The following is a 21210-nucleotide window of genomic DNA, read 5'->3' as shown; positions in this document are numbered from 1 at the left end:
GAAGACAACCCTAACCGGGAACGCAAAGACAAGTTTTAAGTCGCCATTTAACCCCTACAACTCCAGGAAGACCGCCCTGCCTGCAAGGCTCTAAGCTGCAGAGAAGCAAGCTAGCATGAGGGAGATCCCGGCATCCCTACCCCGGTGGGCCTCCTGTCCAGGTGCCATGAAGGGGACAGGGAGCTGGGGGATGGGGGGCTGCTCAGGGGAGCTCAGGTCATGTTTATTGCACCACCTAAAACCGCCCTGTCTCCCACGCTTTGGGAAGGCTGGGACGGGGAGAACCTGGTTCTCTGCTTCCTCAACTGAGCCTCACACAGGATTTCACCACCCAAAGGCTGGGTGACAGGATAAGAAAGCATGGGACCCCCACTGGCCAGTGGCCTGGTGCACCCCAGCTGTCCCTGGGGTGAGCCACTTCTGCAGGGGTTCCTTCTGATCCATTGGGCAGGGACACTGCATGGGTGCAGATCTGTCAGGGGAAGCTGTTTGGGTCTCCTGTGTCTCCTTCCAATGACCAAAGCTCTGCGCTGGGTTCTGTGACCCCATACTTCCAGGCTGGCAACTAGGGTCTGGCCCTGTGCCCTGAAGCCTGTCTCTGTGGTGCTCCTCCCTGGCACAGGATCCCCTTCATAGGAAAGGCAGGAGGGAGAAGCCCACTAGCGGGAGGGCCCTGTCGGTCCCCGGCCCGCTGCCTGGTCCTGGTCAGTGAGGTGAGCAGGCCCCATAGCTTCTGAGATGAGGCTTCAGGAGACACAGGCAGGCACCACTGAGCACAAGCTCATGCAAATGCATAGGCCAGGTGCCCACAGCCACTGCTGCCGTGCCCTCGTCCTGACCTGGACCTGGACCAGGTGGGCACCTCTTCCCCCCAGAACAGATCATCTCAGGTTGACAGCTATGCCAGCAGCCAGGGTGGTGGCCCGATGGTGGCTCACAGCGCAGTGACCTGGGCCAGCACCATCAGGCCTCTGACCCCATATTCCCACTCCACTGATCCCAGAGAGGGGGAGAGACTCACCCCTCAGGTCCTCTCTCTGATGGTGAAACCTTCATTTGCGAGAAGAGAACCCAGACGGTCCCACGAGGGGCTCGTTCAGCAGGAATAATTCAGAAGTCAAAGTCATGGTGGAGTGTCTCCACAGGCTGCTGTCACATTTTGAAAAATGACTGGAGTGGGGGAGGGGCCTAGATATCCACTTTGGGCAGGGGTGGGGGGTGGCAGTCATTTGAAGCAGAAGCCCAGCCCCTAATGTGACAGAAGGGTCCCCGCAGCAGCTCGGCAGCGCTGCCAGCCGTGAGGTGAAGAGAAGGAGCCAGCCCGGGCCAAACCCGAGCACCCAGTTTCACGGAACTTTTATTGACTTTATTTGTGGGATGCATGACAGGAAGTCTTTCCATCGTTAGTAAGGAGAAAAGGTCATTTCCACAGTCACTTTGGCACACACTAACGTTGTCTCATAAAAAAACCAGAAAAGCGACGACAATGGAACCTAGGTATTACGTCATTGGATACATACAAAACACTAATAAAATATCCCTGATAAACCAAAGTGCATATAGACAGACAGCACGATGCCCAGGACCGTACCGCACCTTCCCAGAGGCAGAGTCACTCACGTGGCCTAGTCAAAGTTGGAAGTTAACAGTCGTGAGAATTAGTATGCGTTACACACCAAGTATGTACATAACAGTAGTCAGAGCCGGGGAGGAGGCGGCGGGGTGCGGTTAGCAGATGGTGGGGCAGGGTGGGGATTGGGGTGCGACGCAGGGGCCCGGGGCACGCGGGGGGGGGGGGGCGGCCGGTGCGCTGCCCTCTGTGTAAGGCAGCACCCAGGAGGGGGCTCAGCAAACAGTCAGCGCCAACTGGCTGCACGGCCTCAGAGGGGGTCTCCACTCAGCAGAGCAGAGCCAGCTAGAGCCAGCACGCCCAGGGCTCCCCCTGCATAGGCCCCTGGCTATGAGAAACCTTGGATGAGCTGGGCAGCCTCCACCTGGGCTGGTGCTGCCTGCCTCCTACCGGGATCACGACCCCGCTCTGAAGCTGGAGTTAGCAGCCAACTCTGTTACCTTTCAACTTTAAGGCATTTTCTACATAGTTTTATCTAAGCAAAAAAATCAATAAAAATTGAGGTAATTCTGTAGTTGTTCACACTGGTAGGTGGCCGCATCCACATCAGACAGTCTCTCTCTCTCTCTCTCAATCTCTCACTCTCTCACCTCCATGGATGGGGTCATGTGCACACGATGAGAAAAGGCCATTGGAGCTAATGGACAGAGAGTGAAGTGGCGGTGTGTCCCCATGTCCCACTGGAGGGACATGTCCCCTGCCACCTCCATGTGACCCAAACCCCCCAAGGGGACAGGGCATGGGGGCCAAGGGCTGTGGAAGTTGGACGCAAAGGCCACAGGAAGCAGGCCACAGTCGCACGAGTCAGGAGGACACACTGAGCACAGGGTCAGCAGCAGCAGCAACAGCAGGGACCGCCGGGGAGCCCCGACATACCCATGAAATCTCGGGGCTGGGCCACCTGGCACGGCGGCACAACACTGTGTGCCCCAGACCCCTTCTGGCCTCACGCCTCGCTGGTGGGCAGTGTCTGAAAGGGGACCGGTGGGTTTCCCCCTTGACTTCCAACCTGCAGCTCCAGCTTGGAGGGGTGTGGCTCCCAGAGGTGGTCACCAAGTGGTCACATGTGCACTCTGGCCTCCGGCCCCTCCAGCACCAAGACAGATCTTTGCCCCTTTACACGCCATCACCAGCCAGGTCCCGGCCCCCTACAAGAGGCCAGTGCCCTGGGGCCATGCCTCGGCGAGGCGAGCCCTCCCAGCCAGGCAGCCAGGGCGGCTCCAAAGGAGACGGCCTAGCACAGAGGCCCAGGAGAAATCAGATTGAACCGAGAGAGCGCTCAGGAAGAGTCAGGGAAGTTTTCCATAGAAGGAGAGGAGGGGAGCCCACGGCAAGCTCCACAGGGCGCAGGGCATGCACTGGAGGGCAGAGGCAGAGTTATAAACGGGCCGGTTACTTGACGAGGTCTTCTGGACTGGTGAGTCGGGGTCTGGGCGAGACAGCCACTGAACCACATAGCTCTTCTTGGAAGGATCGGAGATGTTTCCTAGAGGGGAAAGGAGGGGCTGTGGCTCCTGAGGCCCCACACTGGGCCAGCACCCACCACCCCAGGCATGCAGGATCAGCAGGAGGGCTCTGACTCCCCCATGTGGCGTTTGAGGACCCTTGGGACAGAGAGGCCCTGGCGGTCCAGGCCACCTCCTGCCTCTCTCCCACCTCCCACCAGGCCTCCTGGGTCTCAGCTACTCACTACCCAGCACCCCACCCTGCCTGCTCCCCAGCAACATAGGGAGCAAGTGAATCCCAGCTCTAGCCCCCTGCCTGGTTGGGTGGGCACATCTGACCTCCCTGAATTCCCTCCTTTGTAGATGGGATTCACAGTGGGGTCCACATCTTGAGCTTTTTCCAGGACCAAAAGTGTTTGCATGCAGACAGTGCTCTGGTTGCTCTCCTCAGAGGGCACTAGGCACCCCCTCCTTGCATGGGTACCCCAACTCACACAGGCACCCCCTTCTTGCATGGACCTGGGCGCCTCATCTGGCAGAGCCCCACTGGGTCAGGAGGTGGTGGTCACGTGGTCACCATGAATCTGCTTCTGTCTCCCAAACCACTGAGGAGTGGCCAGGAAGACAGTCAGGGCTGAGTTCTTCCCATTTCTGACTACAGAAAGATCAGCCCTTAGTGTCTCCCTCCAGGTCACAAATGCTGAGTCCAGACCAGTCCTCCTCACCCGGGCCCGCTGTACACTGGGGTCTGGGACTGGGGGCAGCAGGAGGCTTACGGGGACAGGGGCCCAGCCTGCAGATTCTGGCTGTCTCAGGCCGCTCCTCCCAGCAGATCCCGAAGCTGTCATCTGCAGTTCGGCACAGCACTGGCCGCTCCTGGGTGCCATTGCCACAGGTCACTGAGCACTGCAGGTAGAGAGTCACAAGTCAGGGCCTGCCTCCCTGGTCAGCTGGGCCCCAAAGAGTTCCCCACACATGTGACCTGATAACACGTGGAAGGTGGTGGAGGGCAGAGGGTAGAGTATGAGCTAGAGGCCAGTGTTGCCTTGCCCAGCCTTGAGTGGCTGCCCCAACCTCCTAAGTCTCTGAAGTCGGGGACACATGGGCCTATCTCTGTGAGTTACTATGAGTTAGAGCAAATGTACAAAGCCTGACACTTCCAGGTTCTCAACAGGGATCTCCCTTCTCTGGCTGAAGGAAGCCCACCCAGGACACGAAGAGCCTCTTGTACGCTAGGGACTGCTGGGAATGCTCTGATGGAGACCAGGAGTTGTGGCAGAGGACCCCTGGACACAAGGGCCTGTGCCACCAACCCCCTCATTGGCCCCTCCAGCCTGGCATCCCCTCTACCTCACTGCATGGGGACAGGCCCAAAGCCATCACACCCACACTCCCGACTCGGCTCCCAGTTCAGACCAGGCCCACCGGGAGAATGCCCCAGTCCTCACCTTACACAGTGCAGGAAATGGTGGACTTGGCAGTCCCCAGGCTTCTCAAACCTTACAGAGCCCCAAAGAAGGCCTGCTTTCAGGACCAAGATTTGGGAAGCTCCTGGGGACCATGCTCGTAGGATGTTCTGTCTGGGGAGAGCGTTTCTGCATACCTAACGCCCCGAGTCACATCGCACCAGTCTGTCCAGTTAGTTTGTACCAACAGTGTGTTTGACGATGAGCACTTGCTCCCCCACCTGGGGGCCTAGAGCTTGGATAACCAGAGTCAGGCACACCTGGAAGCCCCTGGACACCCAGGCCTACGGGGCTCCCCTGGCTGGCAGCATTTCATGCATGCTGTCCCACGCTGCTGCTGACAGAACTAAGTGTGCCCTGGGAGCCCACCAGAAGGGGACACCTGGAAGCTTGTGCGTGGCTTCCTCTGGGCTCGGCCACGCACCTTCCCCTTTTGCTGATTCTACCCTGTGATTTGCTGAAATGCACTATAACTGTGGGTATGATGACGTCTGAGTCCTGTGAGTCCTTCCGGTGAATCACTGAGCCCGAGGCTGGTCTTGAGGACCCTGACCCACCAGGCCTGTGAGCTGGGTGTCAGTACTCATGTTAAGCTTAGCCCTGGCCCTGGACTGCTGCTCCAGCCCCTGAGACCAGCCAGTCCCGGTCCAAGTCCTCCCTCCCCCATGTTCCCTTCTACCAGCTTGGCTGGTCTTCCAAGACCACCCCTCTGCCCCCGTTCTCCCAGGACTCTAAGCTCCTGAGCACATGGCAGCCTCTGCCCTGCAGTGCAAACACCCATTCCAGTCAGTTTCTCAACAGAACATGGACCGTGTGGCCTCCACCGTGCCCTGAGACCCACAGGATGTGGTCTGGGCCAAGAACTGCGTTCAGACCCACATGGAGCGCTCTGACCCCCTCAGTCCTGCCCAAGCTGGGTTTGGGGGCTGAGGATGTGAGGCCAGGGGGCCCTCTCACCTGGGACCAGGGTCCAGCCCGCCATCGCCCAGGGCAGAGCTCACGGTTGCAGGCCCGACGGCCCTCGGGCCGGGCGTCATTGCAATGTTTGGTGTGCACGGAGCGGGTGGTGTTGTTGTGCAGGGGCTGTACGCAGCGCACAGAGCGAGCTTGCGTGCCCATCCGCCCGCAACTCTGACTGCAAGGCTCCCATTCACCTGTGACCCACCTGTGGGGGCAGAGCAATAGGTCAGTCCCCTTGGAGAGCTGGCTGGGCTGTGGCCAGGGGTGCAGAGAGAAGGCAGCCCGCCTCCCTGGGGCATCTTCCCCTTTATCAGGAAGACAGCCTAGAGCCTGACGGGGGCTCTGACTGAGATCTAGCAGGTGACACTGCTGCAGACCCTGCTGGGGCCAGGTGGGGGCATGGAGGGCCCTGGTTATCTGTCCCTTCTCAGGCTCCTGGCTCTGCCTTCTGCCCTCTGTGGTTGCTGACATCACAGACCCTTCAGGGAAACAGGGTGGACTCCCACAGCACCTGTCCCCACTTAGCCCCCCCAGGCCTAAGTACCAACCACCCTCTCCCCTCAGGGCCCTGCGAAAGGAACCTGGGCCCGGAAATGCAGCCCTGCCAAAGCCCTGGGCTAAAGGATCAAGGCTGCAGCTGCCGCAATGAGCGGCCTGGGGAATATCTACCACAGGACCTGAAGATGGCCAGTCCCCACTGAGCCTCAGTTTCCCCATCTTGGCATTAGCACATGTCATCATCTCTAAGACACACATGACCGTCTCAGTGCAGCATGTGCAAAGCAGGGGTGCACCGCACAGCCTGAGGGGTCTTAGACCCCATGACACATGCTGAGGGAGAAAAAATCCACCAACACGGCAGGGGATGTGATGGCCAGCACCACTCAGGGCCTAGAGCCCGCACCTGCCTCCCCAGGAGCCCCCGGGGATCTGCCTTCTCTTCTCACGGGACCCCAGGCTGGGGTCTCTGAAGAAGGGATGCACAGGCCTGTCTCTCTGAGTAACTGGGGCTGGAGGAGCCAGGTGGCCCCGGGCACTCACACTGGCTGGGAGCACTCCTGTGGGTTGCAAGCCCGGCGGATGGCTTTGGGCTTTGTGAGGGCGTCGCAGAAGCCTCGGTGTACCATCTTGTGGTCCAGCCTCCGGCGGCAGCCATACTTGGTGAACTGGGAGCCTGAAGACAAGAGCTTGAAGGGGTCTCATGGGGCAGTGTGGCCCCTCCACGGGGCATAGAGAAGCAGCTCCATGGGCAGCTTCAGCCCCTTTTCCCCAGCCCTCTAATGGGGGGGGGGGGCAATGTGCCAGGGCCTGGCCTTGGAGATATCCAGCCTCATGTCCACCCAGCACCCCAGGCTCAGCGAGTGGGAGGCCAGGGGAGAGTGGCCACCTTGTTCCCTGGTCTCTCAACTGGCTTCCTGGGGCAGGAGCGAGGGCTCTATTTCCTCTCCATTGCTCAGCCACATATTCTACCTCGAATTAACCCACGTGGAGGCCCTGTGATGAGCCTGGAGATGGCTTAACACAGAAACATGGCCTGCAAGGCTCCTCTCACCGGAGTCTAGGACAGCTCTTCTCAAGGGGGCGATTTTAACATCGGGCAGTATCTGGGACACTTAGGTGTCACAACTTGGGGTTGGGGGGTGCCACTTGCAATCTAGCACATAGAAGCCAGGGATGCTGCTCAACATCCTACAATGCACGGGACAGACCCCACAAGAATTATAAAGCCCAGTGTGTCAACAACTCCAACGTCTCTACACCCCAGGCTACCAGGTGAGTCACAAGACAATGTGGCTGGACAGCCTGATCTAAGCTGGGTATCTGGAGAGGTCCTAGAAAGCAGAGAATGGAGGAACGTTGGTTTAGTGGGAAGGCAGCAGAGTGGCTTCCAGGGAAGAGACAACCTGTGCAAAAGCCCTGAGGCAGGAACATGGCATGTCCAGGAAAAGCAGCTAGGGCCAGTGTGGCCAGGGCCTGGTGGGCAAGGGGTAGGGGTACTGATGCAGTGGAAGAGGTCAGCAAGCTGCCCAGACCACACAGCCCATGAGGAGAATCTCATCTTTATCCAAAGAGTGGACGGAGCTGCTAAAACTATGGCACTAGGAAGGGATGCCAAGAAGGGACCTTTAAGAGCTCACACTGGGGTGACAGTGGACACACAAGGGCCAGCTGGGGAGCAAGGATGGTGTCAGCACTGGGCAGACGGAACAGCAGATAGGTCCACGAGATACAGAGGAGGGAGAGTCAGCAGGACATACTCAAGGGAGGGTTGGAGGTGCCATCTGCACAAGTGGGAGCCCTGCAGAAGGAGCTGTCCACCTGCTTGGGCCATGGGAGCAGTCACCTCTTCTTTGGCAAAATCCTCTCAGTCCTCTAGGTGTGGGACCCTGACAGAGCCTGTCCTGGCCACCTGTTCTTGCCTCTTAGCTCATCTAGCCCCTCAGGAGCAGTGAGCACGTGTGGGAGACCAGAAATCTCCTGCCCGTCTGTATGTCCCACCCAGCTGTGGACTGTTTGAGGTCCACGGCAGGTGGGACACCTCTGCAGGAAGCCCCATCCCTCCCAGGACAGTTGGGAGGCCCTTCTGAATAAGTGTGGGGAGTGACCTCCACAGAGGGGTCCCCTTTCCTGGTCTCCAGCATGACCTGAGTCCTTCCTGGGCCTGCCTCTTGAGGCCTAATCTACCCATGCCACCCTCACACCAGCCTCGTGCCAGGCCAGACCCTCTCTTCCCGATGCAGCTCCATGCTGTAACACCAATGCCCACAAGCCCTTCTGGCTGCCTTTGGTCCGCTGCCCTGAGCACCCCCTTCCTGCCCACCCTCTACCCCCCACCAGGTGGGTTGCTGCCTTGGCCTCCTGCCCCTGGGCCAGTCTTCTCATGCTGAGCATGTCCCTCAGGCCAGGCAGTCAGCAGGGCACCGTGGGCTCAGGAACCCCTTTTCCCAGGAGCCTCCCCGCGACCAGCTCTGAGAATACCCTTCACCTCCACCGCAGGGCTTGGAGCAGGGAGTCCACTTCTTGAGAGCCCACTCATAGCCCACGGAGTCATCCTCCAGGACGTTGTTGCCATCCACGTTGAGTGAGTCTTCATGGATCATGTACTTGTACGTCAGCGATATCCGGGCATCACCCTGTGGGATGACCTGCGCCCAGAGATGGCCGTGAGTGCGTTCGCTGTGCTGTCCACCTGCCTTCGCCGGCCAGTTTAGAAACACATGCCCCGGCCCATGTATGGTCGGTTCTCTTTATGGGCCATGGTTATCTTCTAGAAAGTGTCGGAAAGCTCGGATTCACCAATCCTGCACCATGGCTGGCGGGGAGGAGCATGGGGCCAGGGTCCTGCCAGCCTCCGGTCAGTGTACTTTTACCCACTGTCATTACATAGCCAAATTTTATGTGTGTTTCTGTTCGAGTTCACCTTAGTTTATGCGGCTGACTTGTTCACGGCACTGGCAGGTCGCTGAGGGCACTTCCAGGGGTGAAGTCCCCGCAAGTGAGGTGAGCTGAGCAGAGGGGCACACATGTGTGACACACACGGATCCTGGGCTCAGGTGCCCAAACCCAACCATTCACTCTCACAGAGGAGCTAAAGGCCTGTGAGCCTTATCCAGAGTCTTTTACATTTTTCCCAAATAAAACATCTTATTGTTGTGACAGAAATTAACTTCCAAAAAGCAATTAGAAAATCAAGTCCCTAGGGCGCTGGCCGGCTTTATTAGCGGGATGGGTGTCTCTTGATTTTGGGGCTATGAGTTTAAGCCCCACATTGGGTATAGAGATTACTTAAAAATAAATCTTGGGAAAAAAAAAAAAAGAAAAGAAAATCAAGCCCCCTCTGGATTCTCATTCACCCCTCTGGATTCTGGATTCACCCAGAAGTGGGTCTTGGACACAAGAGTTGGGGCTTAGCCCTGCTTAGGGACAAAGTCTGGTATGAGCCAGGTTTAACCGGGAGGCTAACCTCCTGAACCCCGTCAGTCACTCCTGGGGCATTGCAAGGTTTGGATGGGATGGCAGACATGAGCAGACATGATAAAAGGTGGCCACGAATGTCATTTGGAGGAGGAAACTGAAGCCCTTAGAGGGGAGGGTTGGACTGCTGTACCCCAGGGCCCAGTGCAGAGCAGAGCCCAGAATCTCATGTCTCAGGGCTCCAAGTCTGACAGATGGAGACCCTTGGTCCAAAGGGCAGGCCAGAGATGATTTCCAAGAGGGGTCCAAAGGATACAGGGAGGTCCAGGGGCCCCAGGAAGCCCCTCCATCTCCATCCCAGGCAGGCCTGGCCCCTGCCTCCACTTACCAGCACGGTGATGGTGCCGTGAAGGGGACCCATGGTTTGCAGCGTCTCCCGGCCGTCCTCATCCCGGTACTCCCACTCCACACCCATAGCAATGAAGGATTTGGAATTGGGATCTACGTCATTTTCTTCATTTAAAATGAACTTGCCCGTCTCCAGGTTCTTGACGGCTGAGAATAGCAGAAGACAGCCCCCACCCCCAGCCATGATCACTCAGGGGCAGAAGCTGGGTGCACTGGAGAGAGAGGCGGGGAGGGTCCACAGGTCTCAACTGGTGAGGGGAGTGATGGGGAGCAGATCTCTGTTTGCCCCAGCTGCCCTCTGCTAGGGGCCTGTGCCAGTGGAAGCCCAGATAGCCATGGGAGCCAGCCTCGGCCTTGAAGCTACCCTGCCCAGGGCCCTTTCCTGGATCTGCCCCACAGTCCCTGGGGGTGTGGGGGTTTCAAGCAGCCGCTGTAGGATCACCTCCTTCCAGTCGACTCAGAGCCACTATCTCCCACATCCCGCACCCACCTCCTGGGTGCAGCGCATCTGCTGGACACTAGGGCACAGGGCTGGGGTGAAGCTTCCTGCCATGGGGTAAGCATAGGTCCAGCTGAAAGGCAGAGCCTCCTCACCCCAACCTGGTGCCTCAGGAGGTCCCCATACATCCTCAGAGACCGAGCTTGACCAGGGGGTGGCACAGGACACATGGAATACCCCAGGATCAGCAGGTGTCTGGAAGCCAATAACTGGCTGGTCAGGAAGCCCCATGCATCCCACAGTGTGGAAGGCAGCTACTGGGGGCCCCAGACAGGGATCCGAGAAGGAGGAAATCGTTCCCTGCACCAGTGTCCTGCAGTTCTCTGTGCACCCCACAAAGATACCTTAGCAGGGGCCTGCAGACACTCAACTGGCCATCAACCCTGGCTCCTCTCACGCAGAGAGATCAGGCCTCACACCTGGAGCCTGCAGCCAGAATGTGTTTAGATTCAAGTGTCTGTCTCTCCCTTTAGGAACCAACTTTTAGGTTTTTCCTTCCACTTAAGGCAAGTGGTTTTGCATTTTGGGTAGCAATATAGTTTCCTCTTAAAACAGGGAAGAAAGAACAAAGTGCATTAAACAGAGTGGGGTGTTCGCTGTGTTGGTGGGGGTGCCAGACAGTGGCACTTGGGGAGCCCCGACCCGGTCCGGTCTCCATGGCACAAGGGAACGGGGGGAGCCCAAACTGGGAGAATGGATTTGTCTGGATTTCCCCCATGACTCCCAGCATCACTTAGGACTTCAGCCCATGACCACCCAAGAGGGAGGGCCCAGGTGCCTTTAGCTGATGGGGGTGAGGACAGGTGAAGGCCTGTAAGGGATCCCAGCAATCTCAGAGGGCACTCAGAGTAGTACGAGCAACACATTTGCAAGAAATGCCAAAAAGCCCTATTCCAGGTAGCATCTCTTGAGTTTAAAATTAAACTAATTGGAAATATGCAAATATAGGTTGTAACCCCATCTGCAGGCCAGCCCAGGGTGCTTTCTTGTTGGTGTGGGGGCTGCTGCCCAGACACTGCTTGCAGACTCTGCCTGCCTTCCAGTGGGTAGGGGGAGCCTTCCCCCTTGGCCTTAAGATGGAAGAGGAGGTAGGCAGTCACTACTCTGTGAGCTAGGAGTACAGCATGCTTTAGACACATGTCCCTCCTTAGCTGCTGCCAGGAGCCCTTGGATCCCAGCCCCCAGCCTCTCCACCTGGAGAAGACCCCAGAAAAGATCCCCCAGTGGGCTGAGCCAGGGACAGGGAGGTGGAGCAGAGGCTGGGCCTCCCAGCCTGACCTCTGCCCCTGGGCTCTCTAGCCACACCCAGAACTGCTGGGCTTCAGAGACTCACACAGGTGGTGGCTGGTGCTGTCTGCCTCCTGGATAAGCAGGTGTCTGGCTCCTGCCGGGATTTCAAACATCTTGATGTAACCTTTGTTGGGATGTGGGAAGATAAAGCCAAGTGAGTCAGAAAAGGCCACTGGAATGTGGACAATACACAGAGGGGTCTCACCCATGGCCCCATGGTTCTCGGGCTTGACCACCTGCCTGGACAAGGGTTGATGGGAAAGGTACTATGTCCCAGCTGGCCAAAGCCCTTTTGCTCCTCAGGTGCTCCCTGGGCCTTTTCCATGGGACACTTCAAGGGAATCCTCAGGGTGACCCCGGAGCCAAACCTGGGCTTGAAGCTAACATGCCATATCTGGGAGGTAGACTCTCAGCAAACCGCTTGGCCTCCTAGACCTCAGCCATTTAATCTGCAAACCGAAGACCCCTGGGCTCTCATGGGACCATGGAAAATCACTCTGTACCCTGGTGCCGACTCTGAGTCAAGGCCATGGTCTTCTTCTAAGAGGCAAACCAAGGTGGCTTCTCCCCATTTCGGACAGTGGTATAGTCATTGCAGGCCCACCCACATGGCTGTTCTCCCAGAGCTCAGGTAGGCCCGGGACCCCCAGTTCCCCAGCCCCATCGTGTGGCTCTGCGGCCTGCCCAGGGCAGTCCTGCTGACAGCCAGCTGGAGGGAGGAGGCAGGGAGCAAAGGACCCAGAGTCCAGCTGGGCAGCTTTGGAAGGCAAGGGAGGGGTGCCCTATGCAGGCCCCGGCCCTCAAATAAAGACTGAGATCTGCCCTGTGCACCTGTATGTTGGCATTCTCTGCCCTGACCCCTGAGATCCAGGTTTCTCTTCCCCACACAGCCTGGAGCCTGGCTCAGGCTGTACCTGACTTAGGTTCTTCCGTCCCCTTCTTGTGCCCCCCTCCTCCCCATCCTGCCAGGTACAGCAGAAAATCAGGCACCGGGGGTGGAGGGAGGGGCTCACTCACCGAGCTTCTTGGGGGAGCGTGTGAATGTGCCCTTGACCACTTTGCAGTGGGTGTTGTCCCCTCCACACACACCGCACTTGTCTTCCTGCTTGCTGGAGCCGATCACTCCGTCACAGCCCACCTTCTGCAGGAGGATGGTGTGCGGTGTGTACTCAACACCCTTGCCCACTTGAGCCCCCAACCCAATCTGTGCCCCCAGGGCCCTGCCATCTGTTCCCCCTGCAGCTCAGGCCTACACCCTCCTTAGAGGTTTCTGATGCAGAGGCAGGAGACTGGGCTTTGGAGCAAGACAGACCCTGTGTGCCTACCCACAGGCCACCAATGCTGCTTCCTGCCCCTCCTCTGCTCATCTGGACAGTGTGACCTCAGAGGGCTCTGCACAGCCTGGCTGGGGCCACCTGCCGAGCCTGGCCTGGCCTGGCGAGCTAGCCTCTGCATGGATGTCTCTGTCCCAGTGGCTGTGGATCAGACCTAGCCTCTGCCCTTCTCCCAGGGGCCATACAGTGCAGCCTGGCTGGGGCTCTCACCCAAAGCTTGGGCCTGCAGGCCGCAAGAACACAATGCCCCCTTGAGTCTGTCTCTGGGGTATCTGTGCAGGATTTGACAAGAGTTGGTGAGAATAACTGGAACTCCATTCATTCAAGAAATCCTCTCAGTATCACCTACTCCAGTGTCAGAATTATTCCACACTAAGCAGGGTTGCTTGCTTGACCGGGCCACCCAGCCAAGGTAGTAACAAGTTCAGGTTCTACTCTCCACAGCTATGGCAGCATACCATTCCCAGGGCCAGGGAACTCCACAGAAGGAGCTCCTGCAGGATGGGCCTGCGCATGTCGCCGGAGGCCACTCTCTCCTAGCTCAGCCAAGGAAGATAGCCCATCCTCTGAGCTAGTCGGCTCCCTCTGCCTGTCTTAAGAGTGCATCAGAGCGTGACAGGTTTTCCTTTTTGCCGAGGCTGCCAGGAAGCTCAGAGCCAATTTTCCCTTCAAGGTCATCCCTGCTCCCTTTCTCTGGAAAAAAACCCACTTCTCCCTCTGCTCTTTGATTTCTGACTTTTGTCTCACGAGGGCCTTGCAGGGCAGGGGCTCTGCACCATGAAAAGGCTACAGAGGAGTGGTTCATGAATCATGTTTGAAGGTGTGGACAGATGTTGATGGTGTTTGGTCTTACCCATTCTGGTGTAATCATAAGCCCTTTGAATCATTTTTGAAAGTGAGCGGGGTGAAAAACAATCACTGAAATGAACATCTCATGTTTATTATAATGGTTCCTGGGGGGTGGGTGGAATTAGCCAAGGAAGACAACATAATCTACCAGGGAAAAAAGAAGACCAAATGAAAACATTGGTCTTTAAAGGTACAGAAGCCTGAACCAAATGTGCCCACTTGCCATTTCTAGATGGGTGGTCTCAGGAGGCATGCTGCTCTCACTCTGAGTTGGTTTCCATGTTCATGACATGGTATCAGAGCAGCCCAGCCTGTGGGAGCTCTTGCTGGGGGGGAGGAGATGGGCCTTGGAAACAGTCACAGGCTCCCTTCCTCAGGGAAGGCTGGGGTTGGTGTGGGGGGCGGGGAGAACCCGCTTTTAGGCCAGGATAGTTAACTCCCTGTGAGAAGGGTTGCTTCAGCCTCTCACCCGAGGGGGACTCATGCTCTCTTTCAGACAGAATAAACCAGAAGCAAAAAGCCTCTGAGTTGTAGAGGCAGGTGAGAGGTGGTGCCAGGGAACAAAGCAGCATCTGGAAGGTGCTTCCCCAGACTCCAGACTCCGAAACCCATGTCATTTCGTGAACCTTACCAGAGGACCAACTCTGTTCTAGAAGCTCTTCACTGGTTCATGTGCTCTTTCTTTCTTTTTTTTTTAAGATTTTATTTTATTTTTTTATTTGACAGAGAGAGAGAGGTCACAAGTAGGCAGAGAGGCAAGCAGAGAGAGAGAGAAGGGGAAGCAGGCTCCCTGCTGAGCAGAGAGCCCCATGCGGGCTTCAATCCCAGGACTCTGAGATCATGACCCGAGTGGAATGCAGAGGCCTAACCCACTGAGCCACCCAGGTGCCCTCATGTGCTCTTTCTAAAAAGACTTGCAGCCCATGTACAACCCAAACACTAATTAGAAATTCAGCTGGCTGGAACAGAAGGAGGGTATTGGACAGAGGAAAAACAAAGCCAACAGGCTACATTTTAAGACACGTGTTCCAATGGAGACTTTTCTCCAAGAGTCACAAGAGGTGAGCAAAAGGGAAAGCAGAATAAGTTAAGTACTTGGTCTGTCAGAACTCCAGAGATATTAACATGGCTTGTCACCCTTTTTCCTTACTTCTCAGGCATTTTTTTAATCACCTTTTATTTTTTCTGGAATCGAGGTATGTCTAATAATCACAGCGGACAGGAGCCGGCCTGCCCTAGAGAGGAGCGGTTTTGTCTGGGCAGCTGCTGGTTGGCTCATCAGGAGGCCTGACCTCCCAGAGCAAGCAAGCACTGTCCACAGCGGGGGGCGGGGGGGGACTGCATCCCTGGTAAGTGTCTACAGACCTTCAGGAGATGCCATTCTAACATTCAGCGCCTGAATAAGGGGGAACATGTGCGTAAGACATTAACTGAGTAGAAGAGACTAATGAAAACCAGGGTCACTGTGTGGGTCTGAAATCTCACTTGTGGTCCTACTGGGGTTGATGGCTCAGGCTGGGGAGGGCCTGTGTCCCCAAGAGGCTTTGTGTGGCTGCTGCCCATTGAGGCAATGGCCAGAGAGGGCTGGCAGCTGAACTCTGCTGCAGTCCAAGCCGGGCTGGAGGACACTGGTGGAGATGGTGGACTCCCTGTCCCACGGGGAAGGGCCCACAGCTCACGAGGTGCTGCTTCCCTCCCCTCCCCTCTGTTACGAAATCCTGCAGGTGAGTCCTCAGATCAGGACAGATGCTAGCTTCTTTCAATCTCTGCCTTTCTCAATGCCATTTTCGGATGATATATTTGATGACTCACTATTACTTTCTCAGGGCAGTGGACTGTGCCCTTTATTCTGTTGGCTTCATTTAATTCTTGCTACTCTTTTCATTCCTTTCTCTGTGTGAACATGTGTACGCGCACATGGATTTCTATTCTCCTGAAGCGTCTTCTGCTGTTATTTCACTCTTAACCTTCTTGAGTCGTGTTTTGATATTCCTTAATTGACAGCGTCCACTCGGGCATGATTTTTGACCCAGCACAAGATACTTTCACAAGAAGGGCTGCACATCCCCAGGCATTGTGAGAACTTGGTACCTCATCTTAACTACTACTCACGTCTTCAGAGTGGTCCCAACCTGTCTCCTTTGCTTTAGAACTTCTGCTATATGATCACATTAAACATAAATATTTCTGTTTTCCAATGATGCAAGAAATTGCTCATCCTGCTGTCATTCCTTCAAAATCACCATTAATGAAATGCTTCACCTCCTCTTCTCCGACTGTCAACAGTGCTGTGAAGCTCTAGCCCCCGAGACAGTGAATGGGTGCTCTGGCTTCTCTATTATGTTTGCGGCCATATCGCAGTTGCTGCTTAAAGCCACTTCTATTACTAAATGTAATACTGCTGGTGTTGGTCATGGTTCTAAATTTTTTCTGTGTCTTACGATGTTCTTTTTTTTTTTTTAAAGACTTTATTTTTATTTATTTATTTATTTATTTATTTATTTATTTATTAAAGATTTTTATTTATTTGTCAGAGATAGAGGGAGAGAGAGTGAGTGAGCACAGGCAGACAGAGAGGCAGGCAGAGGCAGAGGGAGAAGCAGGCTCCCTGCCGAGCAAGGAGCCCAATGTGGGACTTGATCCCAGGACCCTGAGATCATGACCTGAGCTGAAGGCAGCTGCTTAACCAACTGAGCCACCCAGGCGTCCCAAGACTTTATTTTATTTTAGACAGACACGGAAAGAGCATGCACGCATGAGCAAGGGGAAGGGAAGAAGGAGAGAGAGAATCCCAAGCAGACTCCTGGCAGAGTGAGAGCCTGGCACAGGGCTCAACCCCACCACCCTAATATAATGACCTGACCTGAAACCAAGTGAGATGCCCAACCGACGACTCCACCCAGCTCTACCCCGTCCATTTCTTACAGTGTTTTGAGATCTTGAACTTGCTGGCTAGGGACAGGCTGCCCCTCCCTCATGCCTGCTTTTATGGGTAGCAGAGGGCTGGTCTGGGAGCACGGTTCGTATGTAAAACAATTCTCCATAACCACCTTGATCGGCCTCTCATGCACAAGCTGATACTTCCCCTGCCAGGAATCATCCCCAGGCCAGGTGGCAGGAAGCCGGCGCCTCCCCTCTAGCCCAGATCCTGCCCATCCTCAACTGTTTCCTGGGTCCGGCCTGCCTTTCCTGAGGAAACCCCCATAAAACTCTACCCCCCAACCCCTTCCTTATCCCCCCACCCCTGACTAAACCTGGCGCTTCCCCACAGGGCCCTGCATAGTGAAGTGAGCCTTTCTCTCAGGAAACCTAAGTAACTCATTCTTCCTTCAATGGCACTGGCCTCTCTAGGTTGTCACTAGGTCACCTCCATAAATTAAAACCCTGCAGGAACGAAGGCAATGCTGCTGTCTCTGTTCCTCCGTATGTGGTCTCACAGCCTGAGCGGACTGTGCACCGTGGCCTCCATGCCGGACTCAAGCAGGGTGGCTCCCCTCTGGTCCCTGGCCACTGTGTCTGGAGGAGCCTCCTTTGCTGCAGGCTACCATCCTCCGTGAGTGGACAGAAGTTCTGAGCACAAGTCTGGCCGCCCCGCACCCTACCTCCTCACTCTCCTGGCCTCGCCCTCTTTCTCTGGGGTGCCTGCGGCAATCTGCCAGGCTTTCTGCCTGAGGCCTCCTGAAGATTCTGTCTCAGGAAAATGAGACAGAAGTCAGCCTCTATGATCCTACAATCGGCCCTGCCTCATCAGACTCCAGGTAGGCCTCCAGCTATTTCTAGGGAGCCTGGCAGAGGGCAGGCCTCTGCTCACGCCATGATGGTAATGCAAGGTTATTGCACTGTTGTTTCTTGTGACAGCCCGAGACTGAAGCCAAAGACGCAATAATGGAAAACCCAGAAGGGCATTTCTACAAAGGGCCGAACCAGCAAGCCCCATGGTGGGCTGCCCTGATGGAGAATGAGCTGTCTGGGCCCAGCAGAGTGCGAGAAGGTGGCAGCACTCTGGAACGGGTCGCTTGTGAACCACATGTGGCAGAACCACCAGGGAAGCATGTAAAATTCATGCGCCTAGGCCCAACCTCGAGCTACAGAGTCAGAACCTCTGAGGTGGGGCCCTCAAGCTGCCCGGGAACCCATAGACACACTCAAGTCTGAGGGCCCTTGGCACAGGGAAGAGATCATGCCTTCCCTGTTCCAGGCATTTAGCCCCCACGAGGCTGCCCCATAACCCCAGGAAGCCAACATCCTGAGCTGTGGCCCCCACACCCCTGTGCCCCCATCCCCACGGCACTCACCCTGCACTCCCCGCGCACACACAGGCTGAAGGCATCCTTGTAAGAGCAGCGTGTCCCATCGTGCACCATGCGCTTCATGGACACCACCTCCCCAGTCTCCCTGGACTCGCAGTACAGGTGGCATCTCTCCTTGGCTGGAAGGGAAGTGGCAGGGTGCTGGTGAGGAGGCCCAGCTGCACGGCTCGCTAGCTCCCCAAGTTTGCTCAAGAGAAGCACCATACAAGGGAGAAGCTCTCCTGAGACTTTTCTTGGTAAATACCTGGCCTTCACAGGACTGCCCTGGGTCTGGGACAGAAAGTGAAAGGGGACAGGTGACTACAACCTCCTTGGCGAGTCTGCCTTGGGGACTTTGGCCCCAGGCTATTGGATTTAGGAAGAGCTTTTCCCAACAGAGCCAGGCTGATGTTGGCACAGATCCCAGAGGCTCTGACAGCCTTTCTCTCCAGACTGCAGCTTCTCTCCAGGATGGGGACCCTGTCTGCCTTGGCACCCATTCCCACAGTATGTTTAAAAATTCTAGGACTGGGCCCCCACGGGCTCTGCTGATAGCCGCAGCCTGTCTGCAACCTGGGGCACTGCCGCTGAGCACCTGCTCTACTCTGTCCCTGGAGGCTCACCATCCCGGTGCTCATGGGGCAGCCAGTGGTGCTGGGCATCGCCGTGCTCGAAGTACAGGTCCCACTGTCGGCACTGCTCCTCACGGAAGTCAGCCAGGGCATCAGGGCATTCCTGGGAGTTGCAGAGCTGGAAATCGTAGGCAAGGCCTGAACAGGTGCGGCCCCCGTTGGCTGGGCTGGAGGAGAAAGAGGAAGGCCTTGTAGCTCCGTGCCATCAGGAAGAGGCTAGCACATGGTGTGCCACTTGTCCTGAATTTCAGGTGTGGGAGGCAGCTGTGCAGAGTGAAGGGACCCAGCCCTGCCCTGTCCTAGCTGCAGGGCCCAGGCAATCCCCCTCATCCATGAAGCATAAAGGGACTGGTAATCCCTCCCTCTGGGACTCCCACAGGAAGGCAGCATCAGCTGGGCCCCCGTGCACCCCCACCCCCAGCTCCCGTCGCTGTGACTGAACCAACAGTGGGCTGTGGCTGCCTGTTACGGCTCTGCCCTTTCCTGGGACATGAATCCCAAGATGGAGGAAGTGAGGGAGTCTCCTCCACATCTGGGCTTAGGACTGTGCCTGACCCATGGTGGGAACTCAAAGAACAATTCCAAACCAGCACAATACTGCTGCATAAGTTCCCGACAAGGGGCAGGAATGCAGCAGACACTGTTCTCTGGCTTCCCCCCACCGACTTCAGGGACCCAGGGCTGAGTTTTCCTAACCCCTCACTTCTCTGAGAACAGCACTCACCCACAAAGCACTAGCCCCATGGCAAAGGCCAGAAAAGGTGCCAGCCGTGGGACTGTACCCCAGGAGGAGCTGGGGACTTCAGCGTCACCATCTGCCTGGCATGGCAGTGCGGAGCAGGACCTGAGGCCCCACCGGAGACTTGGGCAAGGGTCACCCTACCTATATAACAGGGTGGTCAATGTGGTTGTGCATGGCACAGCAGAGTGGACAAGGAGTGAGGCTGGCGTCCTTGAGGCCCCTCCCCAGGGCCACGTTCTTGAGGGAAGGTGGTGGGGAAAAGTGATATAAGACATCTGTGGAGAAAGCGGCAGGAGACACCCAAGATGGGGTGGATGAAAAGCAGGAGCAGCTCTGAGATTTAGACCACGGCCACTACCCATGGGGTCACTGACAAGGGCATCCCCTCGATAGGTGTAGTGAGGAGCAGGAAGGAGGTGTTCTGGTTCCAATGGAGAGCCAGGCAAACTCCAAACTAGAAAGTGAGCTGGAGAATTCAGGGAAGGTGGGTGAGGAAGACCAAGTGCAGAGCCGGGGACTAGACCACCTGTGGTTCTGCGGTGACAGAGTGGGGAGCACGAAGGACACACGGGGAGCCCGGGCCAGCAAGCAGGGGAAGCTGGGAACTGCGCAGCATTGCCACGCTGGCTTCTGTGCTGCAGGGAAGGCTGCAGACAGACAAGCAGGGGGCTGCAGCTATAGTTGGGACAGTGCGCAGGCTTACGGTCACCCCTGTCACCCCCGGGGAGGTTGCACTGAAAGGGGAGGCACGTGGGGCCTGCCTGGGCTGCTGACACAGAGGCTGCGTGGAGCCCAGGAACTCTGAAATGCTCTGGGCCCTGCAGCTGCCTGATGATGGTGGGAACAGTTGTCACTGCACCCTGACAGTGCTGTCTGACCGTCACTATTGCGGAGGGAGCGCTGGCACTGGGCCTGACGGCTGACACGAACAGATAGCTCCTGTCACAGCTGCACTGGTCTCTTGCTGCCACCAAGGAGGCTGGGGCAGCCGGAGGAGTAGAAACTCCCTAGAGTACCAGGTTCAGAAGGACAGAAGAACATGGAGCCCACCTCCCTAACCTCAAGACTGGCCTGGTGATGGGTCTTCTGGAGCCAAAGCACCCAGAGTCAGGCACTAGCTTCAAGGCCTGGATGCTGGGACACTGGGCCAGATCTGCCCTCTCAGCTGTGCAGCTTGGACCTGAGTCACTCCATCAGCACATGAAGGGGCAGGAGAGACTCATCGTAGGTCCTGAGCCTTGCTGCACGCCAGGTACTGTGCTGTGGGTTGGGAACCCTGGTGGTCCTCACCCAGCACCCCAGAGCCTCTGGGGTCCTAACATTTCCTTTGTCATCCAGAGGCAGGCATAATAGCCCCAGGACTGCTTGAAAGGAGGAAGGTGGGGTACTTTGCACCTTACCAGGATGGGGCCTGAAGCCCTCAGGTAGGAACTGGTCAGAAGCAGGCAGAGAGTTCTCCAGGCATGAGCTGATGCCCCTGGGGTTTGGGCTTTCCTACTGCTGGACCCCAGCGCACATCCCTTCCAGACCAATGTGGACTCGACCTCTCTGCCCAGAGCCAAGAGTGCTGACCCCCTTTGGCTCCCTGGGGGCTGGTTTGGGGCCTGGCCAAGCAGGGTGTGGGAACTGCTGCAGAGGTTGGAACCCAGCCTATCTGGAAGGGCCTAAGAGACCGTGTACCTGAGGGCTTAAATTTTGGGGTCACAGGCTCCTTTGAGAAGTTGATATGAAACTAGAGCCCTGCTCTCCGA

The 21210-nt window shown here is 56.7% G+C and overlaps 1 protein-coding gene across 2 annotated transcripts in view; it reads right to left on the bottom strand.

Annotated features, from left to right (window-relative positions):
- The window catches only part of ADAMTS2 (ADAM metallopeptidase with thrombospondin type 1 motif 2), a 217824-nt gene that overhangs the window by 7152 nt on the left and 189462 nt on the right, over positions 1-21210 (bottom strand). For both annotated transcript variants that reach the window (XM_082723550.1, XM_082723551.1), the window contains exons 12-21: positions 18709-18884; positions 18092-18225; positions 12631-12754; positions 11657-11737; positions 9805-9971; positions 8488-8647; positions 6543-6675; positions 5499-5706; positions 3852-3981; positions 3027-3116 (exon numbers count right to left, since the gene is read on the bottom strand). In XM_082723550.1, the coding sequence (XP_082579676.1) occupies positions 3027-3116; positions 3852-3981; positions 5499-5706; positions 6543-6675; positions 8488-8647; positions 9805-9971; positions 11657-11737; positions 12631-12754; positions 18092-18225; positions 18709-18884 (1403 nt within the window). The remainder of the gene's footprint in view (positions 1-3026; positions 3117-3851; positions 3982-5498; positions 5707-6542; positions 6676-8487; positions 8648-9804; positions 9972-11656; positions 11738-12630; positions 12755-18091; positions 18226-18708; positions 18885-21210) is intronic.

Source organism: Mustela nivalis (assembly GCF_964662115.1).
Source record: "Mustela nivalis genome assembly, chromosome: 3".
NCBI lineage: Eukaryota > Metazoa > Chordata > Mammalia > Carnivora > Mustelidae > Mustela > Mustela nivalis.
Note: the sequence above shows the minus strand (reverse complement) of the source record. Positions and strands in the feature narration are given on the sequence as shown.